The sequence below is a fragment of the Poecilia mexicana genome, unplaced genomic scaffold (assembly GCF_051168715.1).
Source record: "Poecilia mexicana isolate PSO_F unplaced genomic scaffold, ASM5116871v1 scaffold_10, whole genome shotgun sequence".
NCBI lineage: Eukaryota > Metazoa > Chordata > Actinopteri > Cyprinodontiformes > Poeciliidae > Poecilia > Poecilia mexicana.
In genome coordinates this window covers 13,705,680-13,732,622 of record NW_028263379.1, presented here as the reverse complement: position 1 = coordinate 13,732,622, position 26,943 = coordinate 13,705,680, and the positions used below count along the sequence as shown (strand labels likewise).

Genomic DNA, 26,943 nt, shown 5'->3' with positions numbered 1-26,943 from the left:
TGAATCTGTTATTTTGTGATGTCTGAAGTTATCAGTAAAATTTGTTACAGTACTCAAGTAGTTTTTTTTAAGAAATCCTTGTTTACTCTTACTTGAGTAATTTCTTGAATGACTACTTTTTTTATTTTTACTTTTACTTGCGTAAAAATGTGTTTAAGTAGTGCTACTCTTACTTGGGTACAATTTATGTATACTCAACATTTAATTTACATCAATACTTAAAATACTTAAAAATTATATAAAAAAATGAAAGTATTTTTTAATTAATCTGTATCAACTTAATCTCAGATTAATAGCCTATCGACGTAAACAAATCTGGAAAATATCATTACGTTAGACGCAGTTATTTGCGTCTAACATAACGCAAATAACTGGTCTATAAGAGCATGTTTGTGTGCACTTATAGCACATAAACATGCAGTAAGTGCATGTTTATGTGCTATTATTTTGAAGTTGGCGTTTGAAAGCATCCCGGAAGCTCGTTTGCTTGTTGTCGCCCGGTGCTCAGGCTGCTGCTGCTGGGGAGGTGGAAAGCCCTGGCTGTGATGCCGCTGGATGATGGCTGCGTTCGGGATCTTAAGTTACGAACACCGGCCTTTAAAGCGGCCCCGCCTCGGCCCTCCAGACGTCTATCCCCAGGATCCAAAACAAAAAGAGGTAAGGACCGCTGCTTTGTGGGATATAAAAGCCCAGGATCAATGTTTTAGTGAAATAAAATGCCCTAACAGAGCAGCGGAGCTAGCTAGCAGCTGCTAGCCTGTTTAGCAGCCCTGCAGACGTTTCGGGCCTCGCAGTAACAATGAGCAGCAGCAGCTTCTGGTTGGCAGCTTGTTAACCAGCTCTGTCCGGCTTAAGTTGGGAAAAACAACCCGCTGCTGTCACGACTAGTCCAGCTGGGCTAGCTCCTCAGCTAACAGATATGGGTATAAACTGCTACATTTCTTCTGTTTCGTGGAACAAAACGGAAAACGTCGGCTATTTAAATTCTGTCTGACTTGTTTGTTTGGGTTATTTAACTGGTTGCTACACAATGACGTTAGCTGAACTTGCTAATCTAATCCTTTTAAAATATTCAGAGCATGTTTAAAATAAGTGGTCAAGTTTAATTTATTCCCTGGGATGATAAGTACAGTCTATTAATCTGATATTAAGCTGATACAATTCAACTCCAAAATACTTTACTAATACCAAAGGGAACTGGAAATGTTCGAGAGAGTCAACAAGAGAGTATACAGAAATTGTACTCAAGTTAAGAGTAGCGCTACTTAAACATATTTTACTCAAGTAAAAATTAAAGAAAAATCCCGTTAAAGACATTACTCAGAAGTAAACACGTATTTTTTAAAATATGACACTCAAGTACTGAGTAACTGATCAGAACATATGACTCAATACTTCATAATGGCATCAGTCAAAAATATAAAGTTATTTACAGATTCTGGTATTTTAAATGTCAAAATGACTAATAATGACAAATAATGTAGTTACAGAATAACTGATTCAGACAGAAGGGACGTTTTTCTAAATCAACATTTTAAAATATAAAACCTACTAAATTCATACTTTCTTGTAGGTGTTGTGTGTATGTTGGAACCCATTTCCAGTGACAGTATACTGTTTGTTATAACTTCTCGGCCTGCGAATGGTGCAAAAAGTTCAGTATAAAAAAACATTAGAACATAAAAGGTTTTAAACAAACAATGGCTCCCAAATTAATGTACACTGTAGGCGTGTGTCTGCCTCTGGTGTATTTTTATTTTAAACATTTTTGCTTTATTTAGTGAAGTTTCTACCAATGGGCTGAGTGTCTGGAAATTTTACTTAAGTGGGAGAAACGATACTTTGTGACAATATTCCTTAAGTAAAAGTAAAAAGTATGGTTTATTAAAATACTCCTAAGAGTAATAATAATAATAAAAATAAAGTTACTCATGTGAATGTACTATTAATCTCTGGTTTTAACTTATATTATCTAAGGTTCTTCATAGAGTTGTTGTCAATGCTGTTGGCTGTGTGAAGGAAGGATTTCCTGTAGCGGTCCGTGTTGCAGCGACTTTGAAGAAGCCTCTGATGAAAGACACTTTGTTGTTGTATAACAGTCTCATGAAGAGAATACTCTATAATTTACTTGATTTTTATGACGAATCCTTCTTCGTCATAAGAAGACGAAGAAGGATTCGTCTTCTTCGTCCACATAGTCGTCCACAGAACAGAACCAGCTTTCTTTATCGGGTTGCTTTTTAAATCCCTGGCTCTGATGCTGCTACCCCAACAGAAGAGATGACTTTCTCAACAACAGACTTGAGATATGTAGCCTTCTGCTGCATACTGACATACCTGAGCGTTGTGACGGCATCTACATTCCTCGTTGTAGATGCCGTCACTACAAGAATCCATATGTGCGTGTAGACTGAGAAACTTCCCTGTGTTTACGGATTTCTACTTTAACAATTTACCGACTTTCTGGTGTTTATGCAATTATTGATTCGTGGGTTTAGCAAAGCACATCTCCTTCTTGTTCTGAGTTTAAAGCCTCCCAATAGTTTTTGGCATTGTGTCTTGGGCAGCGGTGGTTTTTACAGACAGACAGCCTGGTTCACCCTCAGAAACTGGAAAGTGAAACAAATACATTTGTGGGTTATTGTCATATTATATTTTAATAAATGGGCCAACTACTTTTTACATAAAGGAAGGTTAGTATTCCTTAATAAATGAAACCATAAATGAAAGGCTTTTAAGTTTTTGTTTCAGTTTTAGGCATCTCTCTGTCTTTGATGTGCTTAATTGCTAAAACAATATGGGGAATGCTGTTTTTGTGTTTTTACAAACAAAACAAAAGTTTCATATATCAAATATTGGGTATATAAAGCAATCCAGTTTAGGTTTTATCTGTATTTTAGATTTTGAACTTATGATTGAATGTAGTCCAGACATTGCAACCTTTAATAGCCTTTTAAAGTTTCAGTAAAAGGGAAACTGAATCAAACAATAACTACAACAAATGACATCTATAATTTTTCAAACCAAGCGGAGGAAAAGCTCTGCAACTATGAACCAGAATCATCACAATTAATCATAGTTATTTTTGCTTTGTTTCACCATTGAGACTAACAAAAGGAGAAGATGGAACATTTCAGTCTGAACCCGTCTTTGTGTTAAAATCTGGTTTCTATCAATGTAAAATTCACTTATCGGGACCCGTAAAGCTTTTTAGTTTATTGACATTTCAGGTCACTGTGACCTACTTCTCCATGGGATTTAACTTTCCTTTCTTCTGCCCTAATCATCCGTCCGTCTGTCTGTCTGTCCGGTGATCCGACCTGCTAGCCTACAAAACCGTTTTGCATCTTTCAATTTTAATCAAATTTCTGGGTAAACCACAACCACACTGAAGGGCTAGTTTGCGCTAGGGTTTAGGAGTTTATAATGAATTATTTTTAAGTAGTTGATTGCACGATGAATTAAAACGAGCTCTTAAGACAGAAACAGTATTTCTGTGATTAGTATTTTTGGAAAGGCAACTATGTTTACAGAGACATCAAAATCCGTTTTATTTATGGTTTCGGTTAGAAATGGTTTTTATTTCTGTCTTATTTATTCTTTAGGGTTGTAATGTTTTACTTTGGATATTTAAAATATCTTCCAATTCTTCAAATTTTCATAGTATTTGGAAATGGTCTCAAAACAACAACTTTATCGTTAATCGCAATAATTACTCACACAATTTATCGTCCTGCAAAAACTGTGACAAGACTCTCTCTTTCAGTCTTATTGACCCAGTGTATGCTTGCATTATTTTTGCTTTCCATTTTCTGTTTTCATAGCAACCTGCTTTGAGTTTTCGTCGTCTCCTTTGTGGTTTTCCCTTTCACGACCTTCTCATTTTGTTGGGAGTTCCTCCAAGAGCCATGTTTTGCCGCACTCCAGTTTACCTTTTTAGAGAACATTTGTAATCCTTTCCGTTTCACCTGACAGATGTCTTGTTGCGGCTGTTTCCTGTCACTCGGTTGGGTGCAATAGCTCGTAAAGGACTGAAAGCGTTCTCTTTAATCTGGAGACTCATTTACGTGGCTTTGTGTGTGCGTGAATTTGTTTTAGAAATTTTGAGTTTAGTGTGCCGCCATGTTTCTTCTTCCTCAACACCGTCTAAGACAATAACACAGTGTCGTTTAGTAGTTCATCGGGTATTTTACAAAACCAGAATACTCATTTAATCTTATTTCCAGACTTTATTTGTGTTTGCTACAAGTTAAAGTATTGTAAAAGTGGGTATTCCATTCTGATGTTTGGATTTTTATGCAGTTGACACACATTTACACATATTTTTACATCTTCTGTTTATTTACATGTGCACCTGTTTCTGTGTTTCAGGATGAGTTGACTGCTCTGAATGTAAAGCAAGGCTTTAACAACCAGCCTGCTGTGTCGGGAGACGAACACGGCAGCGCCAGAAATGTCAACTTCAACCCCTCAAAGGTGATTATGAGCCAGTTCAGTCAAAATCATGCACCTGAGTGATTTAATGATTTGTTGATGATGATGCCATTTCTCCACCGCTCCACAGATCAGCTCAAACTTCAGCAGCATCATCGCAGAGAAGCTGCGCTGCAACACGTTTGCAGATACAGGCAAACGCAAACCACAGGTCAACCAGAAGGACAATTTCTGGCTCGTCACAGCGAGGTCACAGAGCTCCATCAACAACTGGTTCACAGATTTAGCTGGAACTAAACCGCTCACACAGCTGGCTAAGAAGGTGAGAGGCTGAAGAAAAGCTTCTTTACTGGTTTTATTTATTGGCTTTTATAAGAAGTATTTGTAGCAAAGTTAAGCGTCTTCTTTTTTTTGTCCTTTGTGCATGACATTTATCTAAACTGGACAACCCAGAATGCTCTCAAGCGATTCTACTTTTAAGCTAATTAAGCCAGAGTCTAAATATAGATAAAATAGTTTGACAGAGCAGGATGAGATGGAAAAGAAAAGCTAATGAAGTCTGACAGAGCAGTCTCATGGCTGCGTAATTTGACCTGCTTTACAGAGTAAATTTAAAGTTTTATGTATTTGACCCGTTTGTTAATACGGTTATATTTTTAAAAATCCTCCTTTCTCTTTTATCCTGTAAGCAATAAAATTACTAAATAGAAACATTTCCAGTCTTTCTTTGCCATGAATATTGAATTGGATGCTGAATTAGTCCTGGTGCAGCACAACCGAGTTTCCTAAAATGTTAAATATGTTATAGATTGTAAGTAAAGCCACATTACAATGGTTTGCAACTCATTCACAATTTATTACAGCAGTCACAGTTTTATACTGAACAGCTGCATCCAGATGTTTACATTTCTATTAGAAGAAAATATTTTATTGCTACTCTGACAAATGCTTTGCCAGCAGTGAATCACATTTTCTTGAATGTGATTCAAGAAAAAATGCCTTAAGCTGAGCTGGATTTTCCTTAATTTTTATATCACTGAACAAAAACAGAAATCTAAGTAATGCTTTGTTTTTATTCAGTTTTGTTTACAAGGCAAATCTTTGGCCTATTTTTGTTGTATGTTCTCAAGACATAATAACTGTCATTGTTTGTTGAAGGCAACAGCTTTTATTGTTTTTTTTTTATTATTACTTTTTGATGTCTTTTCTCACACCAGATTATCTTTCCATTATGTGTTTTCACAAATAGTAGATGTTTAGTTTTTGCTAACATGGATTGTTTTCTTTCTCTTGTCTTTGCTTCACTCGAGCTGTGCAAACATGTTTGTTTGTTTATAGTACAATACATTAAGCTTTAACAATGAATAATAACAAATAAAACGTTTTTCTGATTTTCTGATTAAACCAACCGGTTGCATGGAAAAATGATAACACAATCGTTTGAAAGCAAGCAAAATCATTTATGGATTCAGGATTTTCTGCTTTGTAATGTTAAACGTTTATTATTTTCTCTGTTGCTAATACACATGTAACGTCTCTGTTCCAGGTACCAATCTTTAGCAAAAAGGAGGAAGTTTTTGGATTTCTTGCAAAGTACTCTGTCCCTGTCATGCGTTCAGCGTGGATGATAAAAATGACATGTGCATATCATGCAGCTATAACAGAAACGAAAGTCAAGAAGAGGCATGTTATCGATCCTTGTATTGGTAAGAGATAAAATTATGTTTTTTTGTTGTTGTTTTTTTTTTTTACCTTTCAATTGATTTTATGACATTTGATCTAACGTTTGTGGCTTTGAAGAAACTGTTCTTGTTCTTGTGTTTGTAGAGTGGACCCAGATCATCACTAAATACCTGTTGGAGCAGCTTCAGAAGATCGCCGAGTTTTACCGCCAGTGTCCCAGTCAGGGCTGCAGCTCCCCCCTTCCAGCCATGCCCGCGGACGTGGAGACCGCCATGAAGCAGTGGGAATACAACGAGAAGCTCGCCATGTTTATGTTTCAGGTGAGCCGAAACACTCTGTGCTACTTTTTAGCACATTGAATTAAATTATTTGTAATGCTAAAGTCAACAAAAATGTACTTCATTTACACTTACAACCTGGCAGAAAATGCTGATGTGTTTTGTTTCTTTGTGCAGGATGGCATGCTGGACAGGCATGAGTTCCTGACCTGGGTGCTGGAGTGTTTCGAGAAAGTTCGTCCAGGTGAAGACGAGCTTCTCAGACTTCTGCTGCCCCTCTTACTACAGGTAAAAACACCTGCAGTCGCATCCACACATGTAGGAGGCACACAGTGCCCCTTAAACATGTTCAGATTTTTTTTAAACGTTTTTTATACTTGAGTGCATTTAATTGGTAATTTTGTAATGAACCAAATCAAAGTATTGCATGATTTTGAATTCAAACAAAAAAGATTCAAGGATTCCAAATAACGATAAACATGTTTATTGGCTGCAGTTCCAGTCTCTTGTTTGGGTTTCTAGCAGCTTTGCCTCATTATTTTCAGGTTGTGTCTGATTGTTGGAGAGGCATTGTGTTCTTGCTGCAGATTCTCAATTATATTTCAGCCTGGACCTTGACTTGGTCATCCTTGTACATGAGCATACTTTGTTTTAAAGTATAAGACAAAGCTAACTTATAAGTAACTTTAGCAAGATTATTTTAGGTCAATAATTTCTTAATATAGGTGATAAAGTACTAGTTCCAGTTGCAAATGATTTATTTATAGCATGGCATAAATGTCTTGTTGTAAGTGAAACAATCTTCCACTGGAACCAGCACTTTTGCCTGTATGTTCTGGTTTTTACCCCTGCTGTAGCGCCCTCTGGGGGCCACAGCAACCCTTTGTGTTTCTTTGAAAGCTTACTGGTGTTAATGGACACCGAGAGGCCATGGCTAATGCTGCAAATCTCTCCTCTGCGCCTCAGTACTCAGGAGAATTTGTGCAGTCTGCTTATTTATCACGAAGACTGGCTTACTTCTGCACACGTCGCCTCAACCTGTTGCTAAGCGACGGCAGCCTGGGCCCCGGCGCAGCTGGTCACGCGGCGCACGGCATCCTCACGCAGCAAGGCAACGCTCTGCCCACCACCCCGACCTCCCAGCCGGCCGGAGGAAACCAGGCCCAGACGCCGTTCACAGATTTCTACGTTTGCCCGCAGCACCGGCCGCTGGTCTTTGGTCTCAGCTGCATGTTGCAGGTGCTTCATCTCACGTCACCTGCTATTTCGCTGCAATATTATGTCAGATTTTACGTCTGTTGGTTTGTTTGTAACTACATTTTCCTTTCCACCTCTGTGTTTGTCTCTTCAGAGCATCGTTCTGTGCTGCCCCAGTGCTTTGGTGTGGCATTACTCATTAACAGACAGCAGAAATAAAACCGGATCGCCGCTGGACCTGCTGCCTATCGCCCCCTCCAGTCTGCCAATGCCAGGAGGAAACACTGCCTTCACACAACAGGTACTTATTTATAACGACTATTTTCGTAATTAGTTATTCTGACGATTAATTGGATTAAACAGTTGGCACATTTTGTAGATTTCTCATTTAACCACTCATTTAACTTTGCAGTGAAGTACAGTACAGTAAAGAGCTAATCTGTTAATTACTTTTTATGTTAATTGATAGCAAAAGGTTTTTAGAAGTATTTTTTTACAAAATTATTATGAAGTGAAGCTAAAAATTCCTCTTGGGTAAAACATATTTACCAACAAAGGTGTTTTTGGTTGATCTTAAATGTGAAGTGTGTATTTTTTGTACAGTTTTGACTTAATAACTTCTATTACTGTGTTGTCTTTTCAACATTTTTCTGAATCTGAATTCTCCATTTAACACTAACCTGATTATTAAATTAGATGATTATTTCAATAATCGATTAATCCAATTGCTTCATTACTAGTTTATAGCACTCATGTACATGAAGTTGTCAAATAAATGGTTAAAACCAGCAGAAAAAAACAACGTACAATGGATTGATGGAGCAAAAGAGAGAGAAATAATGTAGCATTTGAGAAAAAAAATGACAACCTCTCATTCTCAACATTTCTCACAGAAAGAAATGTTCTGCATGTCTGCTCGCCTCTGGCATGTTTTAATCTGCATCCACTTTGCAGGTTCGAGCAAAGCTGCGAGAAATCGAGGAGCAAGTAAAGGAGCGCGGCCAGGCCGTGGAGTTCAGGTGGTCGTTTGATAAATGTCAGGAGACAACAGCAGGTAAGTCGGATGCACTCCTTTACCCTCGCAGACCTGTTTTATCTCTCTACATGTGAGAACAGGCTGATGTCATCCTTTTTTTCTTTTTTTTTTTTTTCCCAGGTTTTACTATTGGGAGAGTTCTCCACACCCTGGAGGTTTTGGATAACCACAGCTTTGAGAAATCAGACTTTAACAACTCCCTGGATTCGCTGTACAACAGGATATTTGGTTCCGGCCAAAGTAAAGATGGCCACGAGGTGCGAACAGATTCCCTTCATGAGCATCTCATTATGCATGCAATAAAACTAGAAATCTCTTCAGAGGGGTTTAGACTAATGGGAAATATATGGCCAGTGTTAAAGCCCACTTCATTATTTCTGAATGAACTCAAAAGCAATTCAATGAGTTTTCCGGCTAGATCCTGTGACGGAGTAACTAAGTGAAAATATTCTCGTCTGTCCTTGCCTTTAACTCCCGATTGTGTCCAGATGTCGCCTGATGACGACGCCGTAGTGACCTTGCTGTGTGAATGGGCAGTGTGCTGCAAGCGCTCAGGCAGACACAGAGCCATGGTGGTCGCCAAGCTGCTGGAGAAGAGGCAGGCTGAGATAGAGGCAGAGGTATGAGGCACAGCGTCCTCCACAAAGCTAAATACACTGCTCAAAAAAATAAAGGGAACACTCAAATAACACATCCTAGATCTGAATGAATGAAATATTCTCATTGAATACTTTGTTCTGTACAAAGTTGAATGTGCTGACAACAAAATCACACAAAAATCATCAATGGAAATCAAATTTATTAACCAATGGAGGCCTGGATTTGGAGCCACACACAAAATTAAGGTGAAATGTTCCCTTTATTTTTTTGAGCAGTATATATACACATCAAATAAATACAGAGCGATTCTGCAAGACAACCTTTCGTAAATCTAATGAGATTGACTGTTCGATTGGAGACCAAAATTGCAACACTTGTTGCGTATTCAGCTGGTGTGGTTCGCTTTCGCACTGCACTGTGTCAAGCGAACCAAACCCTGGTGGTGGCGCTGCAGCAAGAACGACGGAAGGAAACGACACAAAAAAGAAGAAACTGAGCACAACTTTCTTCTTCACTAAACAAAAACAAAACAAAAATGTAAATGGGATTTCTCTTTTGTCATTTTGACCCATTTCTCCTGCTGGTAGTAGACAAATGCTTTTCTGGGGATTTTGAATCTAACTGTATAAGGGATGAAATGAGCATAACTCTAAGTTGAAAATCTTCCCAAATTGGATAAGAAAATATGTTTGTTCTCAGATTAAAATTAGTTTAGGAAAAAGGGAGATTTAAATGGATCATTTCTTCTGATTGGCTTGGATTTCCGAGCTTTTTGGGAGGATATATACAAGGTCATTAAGTCTAAAGTGGATTTAAACTTCCAATGATTTTAAAATAATTGTGAGCCCATGCAGGGAATGTGAGCAGAGGGATGTTTTATTCTTTTTTTTGACTCTAAAATCATGCTGCTGTGTTGTTTTGCAGAGGTGTGGTGAGTCGGAGGTGGTGGATGAGAAAGGCTCTGTGTCGTCCGGCTCGCTCTCAGCCGCCACCCTCCCCGTCTTTCAGGACGTGCTGCTGCAGTTCCTCGACACGCAGGCCCCCACGCTTAGTGAGTCTCTTTTTATTCACATTACTCCCTGCTGTTCCGATTGCCTCCGACTGCTTTTAGTCTGCGTTACATCACATTTGATCCTTGCATAAGATTTGAAGAAACGCAATATCCCTTTTTGCCTGTTTTAAGGATTTCATAAACTGCAGAGTATTTATACGTAATGCTTCAGAAGGGGAGAGTCAATATTAAATTATTCAAACACTCTTCTCTCCGTTCACAGCGGAGCCGGGGAACGAGAGCGAGCGAGTGGAGTTTTCCAACCTGGTCCTTCTGTTCTGTGAGCTCATCCGACACGACGTCTTCTCCCACAACATCTACATGTGCACGCTGATTTCCCGCGGCGACCTGGCGTCCGACTCCCACCTGCCGCGCCCCCGTTCCCCTAGCGACGAGCCCTCCGATGATTCAGAGCGCAAAGAGCAGGATGCGGGTAGCAGTGTTAAGATGGAGGTGAGTTACATGCATCTGTTGTGTCAGGAAGCTGCTGATTTATGCAGAAAGGTAACCAGGCCGCGTTTGTCCTTCAGGATACGGGTCTGTCCGAGTCCATGGAGACGGATCACAACTCCAGTGCAAACTTTGATGAGGTAAGTGATGTGTATTTCACCATAATCAGCAAACCTCGCTGGATGAGATTGAGTTGGGTAATTTTAGGTTCTTGTCTCCCGTAGATGTTCTCGCCTCCGATGCATTGTGAGTCCAAGGGGAGTCCGTCCCCTGAGAAACCTCCGCAGGAGCAGGACGGTAAGAGCAGCTGCAAGGACAAAGGCCTGGACCCGGCCTTCCCTCAGCTGTACGAGCAACCGCGCCACATTCAGTACGCCACCCACTTCCCCATTCCACAGGTGAGGACACTCGCTGTCTGTACTTTAAAAAAAAAAAACAAAACAGAAGGAAAAAGATTCCTGAACTTGATGTTGGACATTTCATTACAAATATGTAGCAACTTTAATTTTTTAAACTACTAGTGTAGTTGTAAAAATTAAAGATATTAAGCAGAAAAGTGAGCTTCACGCCTTAATAATAGAAAATGGAACAAGAGCAACATGATTCATCTTTCTTCTTTAGATCATCTTCAAAATAAAAGCAGGTAAAATCTTCCCAAACGTTAAACTTCTCAGTCATCATAGAAAACTGCAATTAAGAAACATATCAACTCTGTTTGATGCATTCTTGGTATAAGTTGTGTTTTTGTTAAAGTGTAAAAAACCCAACCAGACAAATTATGAACATTTCTACCAGTGGGTGGAGCCAAGAAACATAGAGGGGTGTGGCCAAGTCTGAGCAGTGGGTTAAAGCAGGGGTGTGGTCAGGATGAGGGAAAGCATTGTAGGCAACTTAGCAACTTTATTGCTATATCGTGTGACTTTTCAGACTCTAGTAAAATTTTTTCAAAAAAGTATCCAGCGTCTTTTTTCTTTATTATTGGAGACCTTAACGATAACACATGAAGCATTAGTTGCTTGTTTGATACCTGAAAGCGGGATTGTGATGTAGAAAACGATCAAGTTGAACCGTTGTGGAAAAAATTGACTGCAGTAACCACAGTTTAACCCAAAGAGGGCAGCACTGAGACAGATATTTCAGAATTCAAAAAGTTTACACAAAAATTTGTGCAGAAACAAAGACGGCACCACTAAGAACCAATTTATTCAGTTTAACTCCAAAAAAAAAAAAAAAGAGTTGATTTGGGATTTAGTTACTCTTTTGAAGTAGATTTAGGCAGTGCATTTAAAGCAGGAAAAAAAAGCTCTTATTTGTAAAACAATATAAACGTAAAACATTTGTAAAGTTATCTCCTGCACCCTGCCAGCTCTGTTTTCTTTGAAAGACAATGTTTCTGTCTGTGCTGCTGCTGAGCTACTGATGCGTCCAGTGCGGTTGAGTCTTTGTTTTGTTTATGTCTGTAGGAGGAAAGTGCCAGTCATGAATGCAACCAGCGTTTAGTCGTCCTCTACGGTGTGGGCAAACTGAGAGATGAGGCGCGACACACCATCAAGAAAATTACCAAAGACATCTTGAAGGTGCTCAACCGCAAAAGCACAGCAGAAACAGGTAACGGCGAACCCCGGGTCTGTTTGCGTTTGACGGATGTGCCTGTTTCCACTTCACTAGTGTTTTTGCAGCTTGTACATCTTCTTTTAGGAATATGTTTTAGCAATATTTTATTTACTTTTCAAGGATCAAAACAGATTTAATGAGAACATTAAGGCTTAGTCTCCTTTAACAGTGTGGATTATTTTGGTTCGCAGACTAATTTGTTTTTAAGACAAATTGTCCAAGCAAAATATACTGAGGAAAAGCACATGTTATATTTTAATGTTTGCAGACTGTGCAAAAATTCAAGCTAGTTTGTCACGATATTGCTCCATTTGCAGTTTTCTGGCCTATTGTTCATCATCAGAGGAAGAGGGATTGTGTCTTTGTTTTTTCATCCCACCCGAACTATTTTCATTCTTGGCCACATCATCTTAGATAGAAGAGACCATTTTAAAGGCAATTTATTTTCAGAGTTAAAATGTCAGTGTTTTTTATATGAAAAGTGTGACTTTCTTTTGTTTTTTTTGGTGATCTTTATTCTAATTGTTTTTTGTTTTTTTTCCTGTGAAACTTCAAATCAAAACCACGATGACCAAACGCTTGAGTGGATTTTACAACTGGTGTGTTTTGCGGATTGAAACTAACACCGCTGGCCTCTTTTAGCTCATCTTGTTCTTTTTTTTTTTTTTTTACTGTGAGTACAGGTGGGGAGGAAGGACAAAAGAGGAAGAGGAGTAAGCCCGAAGCCTTTCCGACTGCTGAAGATATATTTTCCAAATTCCAGCACCTCTCCCACTTTGACCAACATCAGGTCACCTCCCAGGTAGGAAAAACAGAGCTGAGTTTGTCACAACATGCTATAAAAATTTTAAATAGAAATACTATGAAAAACACCAAACTAATTCTGGGCGTGTAAACAGTTCTGTGTGACCTATGCTTTATGGAAATTGACAGCAAAAGGTGGCTCTACGTTGCAGTCAGGGAGGCTGACTGTGCAGTAGAGCCTTGTTGGATTTCTCAGAGCAGGAGTTTGCTAATTAAATGAATTTTGAAGGAAACTGGTGGCCAAACATTTTATTTAGGGGTGTCTGAGTTTTCAGTCAGAGGCCTCTTCAGATTTTTTGCAAGACTATATGCTTTTGGTGATCCGTTTTGCTCACAGTATCACAAACCACGACGACTCTTGGATGATATGAGTTACGAGATCTAATTTCTTTTGAGAATAGATGAAATACTTTAGGATTTTGACTTGAAATTGCAACCTGACGAAATGTGGCAAAGAAAAAGGGGTATAAATAGTTTTATACATTCAGCTTGTTAAAGTGAAGACAATGTGATTAATACAAGCCCATGAACAATAAAAAGGTTGTGGATGTAAAGGTGGCAGTGATCCCAGAATCATGACATCTCTTGTGGCCAAAAGCTGCTTCTTTGCCGTTTTGGGTTCAAAATTCGGTTAATAACCTTCTGGGTGCAGCTGAGCTCCTGGCTCTTTTTATATTAAATGCATATTTTGCTTTTTCTGGATGCTTAGCTGTTTGTTTTCTTGCAGAATGTGCAAGAAGTTGATGAATTTTATTGTTTCTTTTGTTGTTTTTTGTTTTAAGCTTCACAGCAATTTTCCAGCAGGCAGGTTTTCTGGTTCTTTAATCATTCAGCTTCCTACTTGACAAATCAATTTCAAGAATTTTTAAAAATGTATTTTTTACTTATCGAACTGTTTTATCAAATTATTATTCTGTTGTTAAACAATTTTTTTTTTTTCTGTCTGGTTTGTGCGTAGGTGTCCAGAAACGTTCTGGAGCAGATCACCAGCTTTGCCTTAGGGATGTCCTATCACCTGCCCCTCGTCCAGCACATTCAGTTCATCTTTGACCTCATGGAGTATTCCCTCAACATCAGTGGCCTCATCGACTTTGCTATTCAGGTAGCAACAACATTTGTAAAGGCGAATTTGATGAAATCCAGAAAAGGTCCTCCTTGTTTTTGTTTTTGAAACTTTTGTGACTTCTTGGTGTTTGCAGCTTCTGAACGAGTTAAGTCTGGTGGAGGCTGAGCTGCTGCTGAAGTCGTCCAGCCTGGTGGGCAGCTACACCACCAGCCTGTGTCTCTGCATCGTAGCTGTGCTGAGGAGATACCACTCCTGTCTCATCCTCAACCCGGAGCAGACGGCTCAGGTTTTTGATGGGTGCGTCACTCACAAGTCTCAAACTTTTCCATTTATTTTTAAGACTGGCTTTGATTTTATTTGACGTTTTTAAACGTTTACATTCAAGTAGAAATAATGTGTTTTTTACATGGTTATTAGTGAGGATTAGAGCTGCTATTAAACTTTAAAAAGTAGCTAAAATGATGTTTAGAGTTGCAGCCGGGTACTAATAAATAGTTACTCCTGCACAAACACATTCTGACAACTTTAATCTTTTTTTATAATGTTGGCAAGTGTAGATAATTAATTTTTCCTGAATTGCTGAAATAGAAGAACGAAAATAAGCAGAAAATTGTTTTTTCTCGTATTTTCATTAGTTAGCTTCAGAAGTGGTGGATGGTAGAAACTATTACCTTTAGAGTAGACTTTTTTGTTCTCGGCCATTTTGACTGACGGCTTCAAAAATATTCCGTCATTCTAACATCATTTGTTAAATAATATTGACATGGACTATTATGTCACACTTAATTTTTATGCGATTTAATTCATACTCAACAACTTGACCAGAGAATCCAGATCATGTCACACATCATCAAGCAGATGAACACAGCTTTTTCTCTGCGGATAAAAAAACCCGCTGACAGAACCATGAAATTAAATGACTCCGCTTAATTATGACAGCTTCACCTGCTGGGATCTGAAACGTCACAACTTCCTCCTGGTTCCAATCTGGAGGAGAAATCTGCGCTAAAGTTTAGATGAGACCGAAAAAATCCAACCCGACCTGGACCGAGTCCATAGGCATAGTGTCTGAGCCTGATCCAACCCAACTAATTAATTTTAATTAGAGGCTCGAGCCTGAAGTAAACCCAAAATATTATTTTACTGCTTTCGTTTTTCAGAGCACCATTTGAGTAAGCGGTGCAACTTCTCCCAGATTTCATTTGACATCTTCCATCTCCATTTTGTCGCTTGTTCTAATGCAGGATAAGTCAATTGCAAATCTTCTGGGATGATTGACCCGTCTGCATTTAGTTGTGTAGCGCACTGCACTTGTTACAGTCTAATGAACTCATTACATTCTTTCTTTAGTAAGGTACGCTGTCTATTCCTTCAAACGGGTTTATCTTTGCAAAAGTTGTGAACTTCTTTAGTGCGTTTATGTAAAATAAAGCTGTTTTATTGATGCATATTTTACATTTTCAGGGTTTTCATCAAACTAAAATTCTGCATTCCGCGTTAGTTTGTACCATTAAATCACCCACCAAGTATTTGTTTGAGTCCAAAATGATTCACATTCTGACATTTTTATTGAAAACTATATTAATTCAACCGAGACATTTGTTCCCGATAGGAAACAAGATATGAGAATGGAAAACTAACTTCAGACTTTTGTTGTTGTATGATTTGTGAAAAGTTTTAATAATGTAGAAATTTAAATCCAGACAAGATACAGAATTTACCTTTTTTAACATTTGTTTAAATTCAGTATCTTCAATTCTACTGTAGTTAGATTTCTGAGAATGTTCACATGAGGCTTTGGTCCAAACAACAGTGTTTTATTTATTTGGATAAAGAATCTGTGCTGATTCCTTTCTGTAAACCTTTGACTAGGCTGCGGATCGTGGTGAAGTCAGGTGTGAACCCGGCAGACTGTTCCTCTGCGGAGCGCTGCATCCTGGCCTACTTGTACGACCTCTACACCTCCTGCAGTCACCTCAAGAACAAATTTGGAGAGATATTCAGGCAAGTCAGACAATTTCCTGTAGCCTCCGAAAAGTTGCATTTGTCTTGGCGGTGGAGCGTCATTTCAGCAGTTATTTCCTTTTTGAGCCAGGTCATTTCTGAACATCCCCTCCGCACTTTTACAGCGAGTTCTGCTCCAAGGTGAAAAACTCCATCTACTGCAACATTGACCCGTCAGACTCCAACATGCTATGGGATCCTGGGTTCATGATGGAGACAATCAGCAACCCTTCAGCTAACAACAACCACTCCATGGTGGGCAAAATCCTCAACGACAGCCCGGCTAACCGCTACAGCTTCGTGTGCAACGTGCTCATGGAGGTCTGTGTGGACCACAGAGACCCGGAGAGGTGAGTGGTGGTTATATTCTGCACATCCTTGTTTACTGGGATGTTTTTTTTTTGTTTTTTTTTTCATCGGTTGCTTTTGTGATTTCAGGGTGAATGATATTGGGATCCTGTGTGCAGAGCTGACAGCTTATTGTCGCTCTCTGAGCGCAGAGTGGCTTGGCATTCTCAAAGCTCTTTGCTGCTCCTCCAACAACGGCAACTGCGGCTTCAACGATTTGCTTTGTAACGTTGACGTGAGTCCTGCGTACCTCTTTATGCCTCTGCATGTTACCCGATGCATCACTGTGTCCTTGATTGTTGCTCTTTTTTCCCTCAGGTTAGTGATTTGTCCTTCCATGACTCGCTGGCGACCTTCGTGGCTATTCTGATTGCTAGGCAGTGTTTGCTCTTAGAGGACCTGGTCCGCTGTGTGGCCATCCCTTCCCTCCTTAATGCAGGTAAATACACATACTCACCATGAAAGGGTTTTTTCGCTGATTAGGGATGTCAAAATAATCCATCCTTCGACAAAATCAATACCAAAACATTTGAAAGGGATACATTTATGTCAAAATCTGACCCATTCTTATTTGTCCAAATTCTGGCACTTCCTCCATCGTCAGTACTGCAATAAAAGAGCTGCTGGAAGTACAGCCAGAAAAAAAAACAAAAAAAAAAACATGTGACCCTTTTTAGCTGACAGGCAAACACAACAATGTTGTTGAGAGATACTTCCCTTGTCAGGCAGATGGACAGGAAGCATGCCATATGCTGAGCATAGCTGCGCTACCTCTATAGGCTAATAATAAATGTATTTTGTTGTTGGCTCTGTCTTTCTGTAGTTTATCCTTTTTGTTTCCTCCACTATAGAGAGAGGGAGCCTCATTCAGCCATGCTGTTTTGTTGTTATATTGTTACTACACCTTGTAAATGCTAAGGTGTAGTAATATATTTACAAAAATATTCACTTTTTGTAAATATTTTCTTCTCGCTGCTTTTAAATCAACCCCAGTGAATGCAACATGCTTTCTTGGAGGAGAAGGTTTAAAGTTATCAGGATAAACTTTAAGTTAGTTCATTGTGCAGCCAATCTACATATACTCTAAAGGAAACTCAGTTCTAATCTCTACCCCAGCGTGCAGCGAGCAAGACTCTGAGCCAGGAGCTCGGCTCACATGCAGGATCCTGCTGCACTTGTTCAAGACGCCACAGCGTAACCCTGTCCCCCAAGATGGCGTCAAGTCAGGTACCCGACTCAAACACAAACACATTCTTGTTTTTCAGCTGCGATTATTCATTAATGGATTGGTGCAATCGTTTAACTTTGCAGACAAATCTTCAGTTGGCATCCGGTCGTCTTGTGATCGCCACCTTCTCGCCGCTTCGCAGAACAGCATCGTCGTCGGAGCGGTTTTTGCCGTTCTTAAAGCTGTTTTCATGCTGGGTAGGAATCTCTGCAGTACTCCTGTCTAGTTCTGTAGCTTAGTTCTGTTCTTCCCTCTTTCTACACCGCCGTCCATCCATACATACATCTGCGTGCATCCATCATCTGCCCGTCTATTCATCCATCTGTCCATCAGTTTGTTTGTGCATCCTTGTTTGCCCATCCACCCATCAATTAATCGTCTGTCCACTGTAGAAATGCCTTAACCTCACTGCCAGCTTTGTGTTTAAATAAATATATTTGTTTATTTTTATAAAACTTGCTGTAAAGTAGTGAAAACTCTGGAAGTAAGTCATGGTTGAAAATCCTGAAATTGTGAAGTTTCTTTTTTGCATCTAATGTTATATTTGAAGTAGATTATTGATCAGTGTTGCTGCTTCTGCTGCTTCTTACTTGTTTCTAATGTTTCCCCAGGCGATGCAGAGCTGAGAGGTTCGGGTCTGTCGCATCCCGCCGGCCTCGACGACATATCCGACGGGCGCAATGTTTCCATAGAAACGGCCAGCTTGGATGTGTACGCAAAGTACGTCCTGAAGACGATCTGCCAGCAGGTGAGAACATGAAACTGTGAGCTCCCAGTGGTTGAATCTGCGTGAGAATGTGCGGGAAAAACTAAACTTTTAATCCTGTGAAACTTGTTAACTTTTCTTGCGTTTCCCAAATTGCTGTTTCATGTTTTTCCTTCTTTCCTGGTTGCCTGCCTTGTCGGGTTCTTGTAGGAATGGGTCGGAGAACGCTGCCTTAAGTCTCTCTCCGAGGACAGCAGTGCCCTCCAGGACCCGGTGCTGGTAAACATTCAAGCCCAGCGGCTCCTGCAGCTCATCTGCTACCCTCACCGCCAGCTGGACAGCGACGATGGCGACAACCCTCAGAGGCAGCGAATCAAACGCATCCTTCAGGTACAGGAGAAAAAGAAAGACAAATATATTCATTCCAAGTCAAACCCATATGTATTTTCAATCTATTTAGTTGTTTTTACTTAAATAAATTTAGTTTGGACCATGGTTAGTTGCAAAAGTGAAGTTTTGCTGCCCTCTGCTGGCTAATTGTATTAATTCTTGCAGCTTAAGCCCGTAGCAGCCTAAGTTTAAACTATGAAGAAAATTAACAATAACTCTGTCTCTTTTGCAGAATATGGACCAATGGACAATGAGACAGTCGTCTCTGGAGCTGCAGCTCATGATCAAGCAGAGCACAAACAATGTAAACCCAACTTCAGAGAAAATATCGGTATTTAAAGAAAAAAAGGTTGCAGTGTTTTATGATGCAAGATACGACAATATTTTCCTTTTTGTGATGTAGGAGCTTTGCTCTCTCCTGGAGAACATAGCAAAGGCAACAATTGAGGTTTTCCAGAAATCAGCGGAGATGAACTCCAGTAACCCCTCAGGAAATGGAGCCACAGTCCAAGGAGGCTCTGCAACCAATAGCAACAGCACTACAAGCAAGATGAAACCTATCTTAAGGTATGTCTGTCGGTTTTATTTAATTTTTTTACCTTCTTTTATAAAGTTTTCTAACAAATTTGTTCTAAGTATTGTGACAAAAAGGTTTCAAAATTGATTACATCTTAATATCGGCTCTTAAAGATCTAACTGTGTCCACATTTTTCATCATAGGCATTAAATCTCCTAAGTATAGAAGGGAACAACTTCTTCCATTTTTCTTTTTTATCTGCTGGCAGCAAGCATTAATTTTGTGTGTTGTTGTTCTGAACCAGGAAGTAGATTGACCTCAGGAAATTATTGTGTAACATTCAGCCTTTTAAACAAACCCACTGAGGAAATCTCACACTGGCTTATTTTTGATGATTTTTAATTACTTATCACTTGAACAAGCTTGTTCACGACAGAATCTACTTCAGCAAACATCAGAAAATCAGCCACCGTCTCTGGTCTGACAGAGAACTGCATGACCGGCTCACCAGGTCACAATAGTCACCTCACTGTTGCCAACTTAATGACTAATGATTATATAAAGCAACAAACAAAATCATTATCACCCAAAATGGCAGTCGGTGGTCAGGCTTTTTAAATATTGGTAATCGGCCAGAAAACTGCAATCATTGCACTTGTAGCTTTAATTCTCACGGTGATGAAGTGCCGATTTTAATCAAAGCTGACATGTTCGTTATTTCCACCAGCTCATCAGAAAGGTCGGGCGTTTGGCTGGTCGCCCCGCTGATCGCCAAGCTGCCCACTTCAGTTCAGGGTCACGTCCTGAAGGCAGCTGGAGAGGAGCTGGAGAAAGGTCAGCACCTCGGCTCCTCCTCCCGCAAAGAGCGAGACCGGCAGAAACAGAAAAGGTAGGCCGCAGACTTAATGTCTTTCAGCTCAGAACGCTTGTGTTTATAATATTTACTGGTACTTAAGCTCCACGTTTCTCCGCCTGCAGCATGTCTCTGCTGAGCCAGCAGCCCTTCCTGTCTTTGGTCCTGACCTGCTTAAAGGGACAGGACGAGCAGAGGGAAGGCCTCCTCACCTCCCTGTACAACCAGGTCCAGCAGATCGTCACCAACTGGAGGGAAGACCAGTACCAGGACGACTGCAAGGCCAAGCAGATGATGCATGAAGCACTTAAGTTACGGCTGAATCTCGTAAGCATCTTTTTTTTTTTTAAATCACTTTACAAGAGCAAATGAATATGCCTACTCATGCACATATAAACACAGCCTTCCAAAAACATAACGTCCGAGGTAAAACGCTCCGTTTTGATTGCTTTGCTCAGAACAGCATTCATATAAGCTGTGTTTTTCCTGTCTTGAAAAAGGTTGGTGGCATGTTTGACACAGTGCAGCGGAGCACCCAGCAGACCACCGAGTGGGCGGTTCTGCTGCTCGACATCATCAGCAGCGGCACCGTGGACATGCAGTCCAATAAGTGAGTTTGTACGATTTATTTAGCTGCACATTTTTTTGCAGCTTCTCAGGCTGCCTGGTTCTTACTTTGGTCTTCCTGTCCCAGTGAGCTCTTCACCACTGTGCTGGACATGCTGAGCGTGCTGATAAACGGCACGCTGGCTGCTGACATGTCCAGCATCTCTCAGGGCGGCATGGAGGAGAACAAGAGGGCGTACATGAACCTGGTTAAGAAGCTCAGGGTAAGACGGACACATCCGTGTCTCCTATGCTGGTTTTAAAGATTCTCAGATTCTCCCTATATGGAGATAAATTTACCACAGGCCTAAATCAAATTGAGAAAATATTAAAATACTTTTATAAGGTTTTATGGCTTTTTGAAGACAACTAAAACAACAAGTTTAAATAATAATAATTAGTAGAAACTGGCTAGAAAACGTGACTTTATCCTGTCTAAGTGACTGTTTTAACCTTCTGTCTTTCTGTTTCTTTTTTTATTCTTGCAGAAAGAGCTTGGAGACCGGCAGTCAGAGAGTCTGGAGAAGGTTCGCCAGCTGCTGCCGCTGCCGAAGCAAACCCGTGATGTCATCACCTGTGAGCCTCAGGGCTCGCTGATCGACACCAAGGGCAATAAGATCGCAGGCTTCGAGAAAGAGGTAACCCAGGGTTCTGGCCCGGTCTGACCACAGTGTGGGACTCGAGGTCAGTGTTTTCTGGGTCAGGATAAATATGGAAAACCCATATTTAGAGAGAGAAGAGTATCGGGAAAATATTTGTATTTTTCAGATTTTATTCCCTTTCAAATTCTCTCCATGTTGTTCTTCCTTCCCAACTCTTTTGCTCCTTCCCTCCCTTCCTTAAGCCAATCCTTCCTCTCTTGGGTTATTGTTTCTTTCCTTTTTTATGTTCTGAGTTCTTTCTTTCTGTCTTGTGCTTTGCTTAAACCCATGTAACTGAATATCTTAAAGGCACATTTCTTATTTATTGAAGCCGTTCTCTGATTGACTCAGGGTCTTCAAGTCTCAACCAAGCAGAAGATTTCTCCATGGGACGTGTTCGAGGGTCTGAAGCACTCGGCGCCGCTCTCCTGGGGATGGTTCGGAACGGTGCGCGTGGACCGCAAGATCGCCAAGTTCGAAGAGCAGCAGCGCTTCCTGCTCTATCACACCCACCTGAAGCCCAAGCCGCGCAGCTACTACCTGGAGCCGCTTCCCCTTCCCCCCGAGGAGGAGGAGCCTCTGACGCCCATCTCCCAGGAGCCGGAGAAGAAGATGATGGAGGTTGTGAAAGCGGACAAGAGCGTAGCTGCCGTCGCCTCGGAGTCCAGCAAGAAGAAACCGAAGAAGAAGAAGACTTCAACCAAGGGAGAAGTCAGTGATCTCTGAAGCTTAAATGTACTTCTGGATGATTTTGATGCTATGATTTCTAAATATAACTGTTTTATTTTCCTTTTTTAGGAGTTTATGAACCGCACACAGGCCAACATGGCCTACGTCCACAACGTGCCAACAGAGACTGTGCAGACCAACCTGTATAATCGGATTCCCTACGGTCAGCAGCCCATGGGCGTTTTCCCCCAGAATCAGCCCCTGCCTCCAGGTCAGCCCACAGAATACTTTCATCCCAATCGTACGTCCTGTTCTGGCTCTCGGCAGCAATCCTCCCCCTCTGAAACCGCAACACACTCAACATCCTCTGACATCTCTGCCCTTTGTTTCATACAGGAGGTCCAGGTTTGGAGCCCCCATACAGGCCAAACCGCAACACACAGATGCCCAAGATGATAACCACTCGACCCAACTACCCACCCATGGACAAGCTCTACCCAATGTCTTACAAGCCTCAACCTAGCATGCCTCAGAGTAACCTACGGCAGCAGTTAGTGGTCCGACTGGTGAGTCAGTCCTGTTAGCCAGATCCAGTATCATTGACTTAAAGGTTTATTACGCTATTTTGTGGTACTATTGAGAAAAGTGACAATAAGAACTATTTATTGTTTCTTTTTTGGGTAACTGTATGTTTGTGACTGCATGACACAGCAATAATAGCCCCGTAAACACAAATATTGCTCTTGAAAAACATTTCAATTTGTAATTTGCTTTTTTAGGACACCAATCATATAAAGAAGTCTGGTCATATTTTCAAATTTATTTGTATTTATTGATACTTTTATTGAACAAACAGCGGCGAAAATAGTAAACCTAACAATCCCGTTAATATGGACAGCTATATTTTTTTAAACATCAATTGGAATTTATCACGAGAACAAAATGTATTGTAATAAATGCAATAAATGCCTACCAGCAACTCATTTCAGTCACATATGGGTCAAGCAAAACTAGTGAAAGAAATTTTTCTATTTATTTCAATAAGTGTTGTGTTTTTACTGTTTTGATAGCTAATGGGATGTTCTTACTTTATTACAAATCAAACAAAGCAAACAGTGCAATTTATTAAAAACAGACTATTAACTGTTATTTATATGTATATGTTCTACCCAGGGCTAAAAGTTAAAAAATAGTTCATATTGATCTGTAATAATTCATGTTAAAAAGATTATCATTGCGTTTAAATACTTCTATAAGTTAGTATTGATTTATCTGTATTTTATTTTGAAGGAGAACTCTGAGGTCGCAATGCATTATGGGTAGCAGAAGCATTAGTCAGTTGAGAAAACTTTTTACAGAGAAAACCTGCTTATCCATGTAAAAACTTCGCCTTCTGTGGCCTACATCTTTACTTACACATTCGAAATCAATGGATGTAAGTCTATTCTTTGTTCTGTTTGAAATTATATGTTTTACAATAACTTATTTAGAGATCGTTTTGTGAATGCGTTTGTCCCAGGGATTAGCCTTATCCCAAGGACCGTTTCTAAAGTAAGCAACTTCATACCGACAAGAACAGTTGAAAGTCTTTTCTTAGCGAGTTCACAAGGACGCAGTACGCTTGTTCAACGATTGGAACAAGACGTTCTTGGTGATGTCAAGACGATGAGGAGACATTGAAGAGGATAATGGCAGGAGACGGGAATGCAGAGAATCTTTGGGAGCTTTTGAGAAGCTGGATGTAAACCTGGAACTGTAGGTTCCAGGTTTACATCCAGGCACCTGAAGGGCTGCCTCCATAAAACAATAAAAAATAAGAATTCACTGTCATACATGAAATGCCAATCTTAGGGACGTGCTTTTTTTTCTCTCTGATCATTCTATCTAAAATGGGGGAAAATTAGTTTACTTCAACTCTCCAGTCTAGTAGAACAATTTCACATTGATTTTTAGTCAATGGGGCACACGATTTGGAAGCTATTGAAGAAAACATATTTAATATTAAAATGATTTAAAATATTGAATATGACTTAAAATTTTGATAGAGGATAGTTGGTGTGTCTCATGTAAAAACATTATTATTATTTTTTTTGTATCAGTTGGTCACAAGGCAAGGCATTTATTTACATTTGTGTGACAGGAGTGTTTGGTTCGGAAATTTGTTGACAGTCCAGCGCTTGAGGAGGGAGCTAGAGAACGGCTGGCCGAAATTAGCGTTCAAAAATCGGATCAACCTTGTGCTAAAGGCCGCTTCATAGATAAAGCTAAGAGGTCTACTTTCTCGCCTAAAAACAAATTAAATCATTCCCCGCAAAAAATAAAATAAAGGAGCAACGTGAGGTACAGAAATGTGGTTTGTTGCCCGAGGACAACGCCATGCATAGAGGGATAAAATTACTTTTCAAATTAGTAGTGGTAAAAGCGCAATGGCGCATTGCATTGTGGGATATCTTGCTGGTTCAAATCCGCAGAAAGATGCATCGACGCATCCTTGATAAAATGGGCGGAGCAAGAACACATCCGGGTACTTTGAGCGTTCTTGCCTGGATGTGTACTTGGGCCGCTGTTGATAACGTTTCACAACTACAGACAAGAACGCATATTGAGAAATCTTTGCATAGTAAATCCTGCTAATGATCCAATGAATTAACATATGAAAATATCTCTAAAACGACTGTTTATCATTAGTAACAGCTAAGGTTTACTCTTATCCATGTTGTCTGGCACTAGCAGTTTTATGTGGTGCTTTTATTTCACATAAAGAGCTGATGCATATTTTATTTTCTGTTTTATTTTTTGTAGTTTCACTCAACCCTTTCATTGAGCCTTTCAAACAACATTTGTAAAGAATTGTAAGTTGTCAAGAACACCGTAATAAAGGAGCAAGATGCTCGGTTTCCTGGCTCATGAAAATTAAGTTAGGCTTGTTGTTGATCTGCGTTAACATACACAGTGTATCCAACACGTCGTGATAACAGTAAAGTGTGTATACAATGGTAAATCCCTTTGTAACGGGGACGTGGATCATGTTTGATCAACAAAAATAAATGTTTAATAAAATGGAAAACAATCTCTAGTGCTCTGTCTAGAAACTAGAAAACCAGAAATATTTTTACAAAGCAGTGATTTTATTTTAAGTATTACTACTGAATCCTATTATATCAAGCAAGCCAAAGATATTTCACACCAGCTTTACTCTTGAATCGGTTATTAAAAAGAGAGACCACAGGAATAGTGTGGCAGAATTTTATTTTATTTTTTTTAAATCCTGTTTGAATCATTTTAATACCTTGATGCTGTAACCAGCTCAGGCCTATTTCTGGGTTTTGTCAAACTCGATACATACTTTTGGACTTTTCATGTTTTAATTCGTCTCATCATTTCTCTTAGCAAAATCAAAATGCAATGGGGCCGCAAATGAGGCAGATGGCACCGAACCAACCGTATCCTCAAATGCAGCCATCACAGGTGCGTCTGATTGGTGGCTTTTCTTTTTTGGTTCCCATTTGTTGGAATTATCTGCAGAGTCACAATTTGCTTTATATTTATATGTTGTCAGGGCTATACCACATATGGATCGCACATGGGCATGCAGCATCCTACTCAAGGTGGCGGTATAGCTCCCTCCTCCTACGTAGCCCAGAACTTCCCAGGCGCTCATCCAGGAGCCAACCCGGGTGTGGTGGAGCCACTGAGGCAGATGCAGCAGAGGTCTAGCGGTTACGTTCACCAGCAGGCGCCAGGGTATCCACACAATATGCAGAACACGCCCAGGTTGGTATCACGCCGCTTTATTAGAGTATCAGTAAGACCAGAATATCCAAATAACAAAGTAAATATATATTTTTATTATATTGTTTCAGGCATTAAACAATTTTGGACAGTGATGGCTTTCAAAAAGATCTCAATACACATTGATCTACTTCTCTAATAACTGCTAATATCAAACATTAACTCTGTTGCGCCGTGGGGATTGGATCAAAGCAGCTATCAATACTTATGATTCGTAATATATATTTGACAAAATTAACAGTTTAAGTTACTTTTAAGATAAAAAAAAAAGTCAGGACACCACTCATTGATCAGGAATCATTAGTGAAACACGTCAGCCTCATAGTTCAAGACTAGTCAGTAAAAAGTATATTAAAATAAGCACAAACGTCTCTCCAATGTATGAAAGTTTATTAAAAAAGGATCAAAATGTTCAGCCAATAGACCATGTCCTGGAACTATCTGGTCTATTTGGTAACTATATAGTCCAAAGATGATGAATAACAATAAAGTGAGATGATCAGTTTGAGAGTCAGTCTTATTTATAAAGTTTGTGATGATAGCTTCCAGGCTTATGGCTGCAGTTCAATCAATCTGCTGTGGGAAAATGTGGCCCAACAACACTCTACAGTGGTTCTGAAGCACAAAGTATTAAAATATTATTGCTAAAGAAAAGCTGTCTGCTCAAAAACTATATTTCATGACTTAATCTGCAAGTAAAGATGATTATTCTTTGTATTTGGCCGGTTTTCCAGTCAGAACATTTATATTCATCACTACCTGTGTCTTCTTTCTTCTTGTAATCATCAGGTTTCCACACCAGCCCATCCAACAGGGTTCTGTCATGCACGGCCTGGGTCAGTTGGGAGTGCAGGGGATGTATACAAACCCTCGGGCCAATCAGATGCTGACAGAACAGCAACAAGCAGTACAGCAGCAGCAAGCAGCACAGCAGCAACAGCATTCATTCCTCAGACAGCAAGCACTCAGAGTATGT

At 39.9% G+C, this 26,943-nt stretch overlaps 1 protein-coding gene across 7 annotated transcripts in view; it reads left to right on the top strand.

Moving 5' to 3' along the window:
* The first annotated feature begins 492 nt into the window (after positions 1-492).
* med12 (mediator complex subunit 12) overlaps positions 493-26,943 on the top strand; it is a 28,768-nt gene continuing 2,317 nt past the window's right edge. For 3 of the 7 annotated variants that reach the window (XM_088009435.1, XM_088009434.1, XM_088009433.1), the window contains exons 1-40: positions 493-657; positions 4,372-4,476; positions 4,565-4,756; positions 5,981-6,140; positions 6,262-6,437; positions 6,573-6,683; positions 7,362-7,634; positions 7,747-7,893; positions 8,547-8,646; positions 8,749-8,885; positions 9,117-9,248; positions 10,153-10,279; positions 10,503-10,732; positions 10,810-10,869; positions 10,954-11,127; positions 12,193-12,337; positions 13,027-13,145; positions 14,106-14,249; positions 14,347-14,510; positions 16,086-16,217; positions 16,343-16,567; positions 16,656-16,800; positions 16,884-17,004; positions 17,682-17,792; positions 17,877-17,990; positions 18,405-18,541; positions 18,710-18,889; positions 19,122-19,220; positions 19,293-19,456; positions 20,134-20,295; positions 20,385-20,586; positions 20,760-20,869; positions 20,954-21,089; positions 21,354-21,503; positions 21,858-22,217; positions 22,305-22,476; positions 22,572-22,741; positions 25,566-25,643; positions 25,735-25,949; positions 26,757-26,937. In XM_088009435.1, the coding sequence (XP_087865561.1) occupies positions 556-657; positions 4,372-4,476; positions 4,565-4,756; positions 5,981-6,140; positions 6,262-6,437; positions 6,573-6,683; positions 7,362-7,634; positions 7,747-7,893; positions 8,547-8,646; positions 8,749-8,885; positions 9,117-9,248; positions 10,153-10,279; positions 10,503-10,732; positions 10,810-10,869; positions 10,954-11,127; positions 12,193-12,337; positions 13,027-13,145; positions 14,106-14,249; positions 14,347-14,510; positions 16,086-16,217; positions 16,343-16,567; positions 16,656-16,800; positions 16,884-17,004; positions 17,682-17,792; positions 17,877-17,990; positions 18,405-18,541; positions 18,710-18,889; positions 19,122-19,220; positions 19,293-19,456; positions 20,134-20,295; positions 20,385-20,586; positions 20,760-20,869; positions 20,954-21,089; positions 21,354-21,503; positions 21,858-22,217; positions 22,305-22,476; positions 22,572-22,741; positions 25,566-25,643; positions 25,735-25,949; positions 26,757-26,937 (6,162 nt within the window). In that variant the 5' untranslated portion in view covers positions 493-555. The remainder of the gene's footprint in view (positions 658-4,371; positions 4,477-4,564; positions 4,757-5,980; positions 6,141-6,261; positions 6,438-6,572; positions 6,684-7,361; positions 7,635-7,746; positions 7,894-8,546; positions 8,647-8,748; positions 8,886-9,116; positions 9,249-10,152; positions 10,280-10,502; positions 10,733-10,809; positions 10,870-10,953; positions 11,128-12,192; positions 12,338-13,026; positions 13,146-14,105; positions 14,250-14,346; positions 14,511-16,085; positions 16,218-16,342; positions 16,568-16,655; positions 16,801-16,883; positions 17,005-17,681; positions 17,793-17,876; positions 17,991-18,404; positions 18,542-18,709; positions 18,890-19,121; positions 19,221-19,292; positions 19,457-20,133; positions 20,296-20,384; positions 20,587-20,759; positions 20,870-20,953; positions 21,090-21,353; positions 21,504-21,857; positions 22,218-22,304; positions 22,477-22,571; positions 22,742-25,565; positions 25,644-25,734; positions 25,950-26,756; positions 26,938-26,943) is intronic. The other 4 variants (XM_088009439.1, XM_088009436.1, XM_088009438.1 and 1 more) reach the window with 3 other exon arrangements.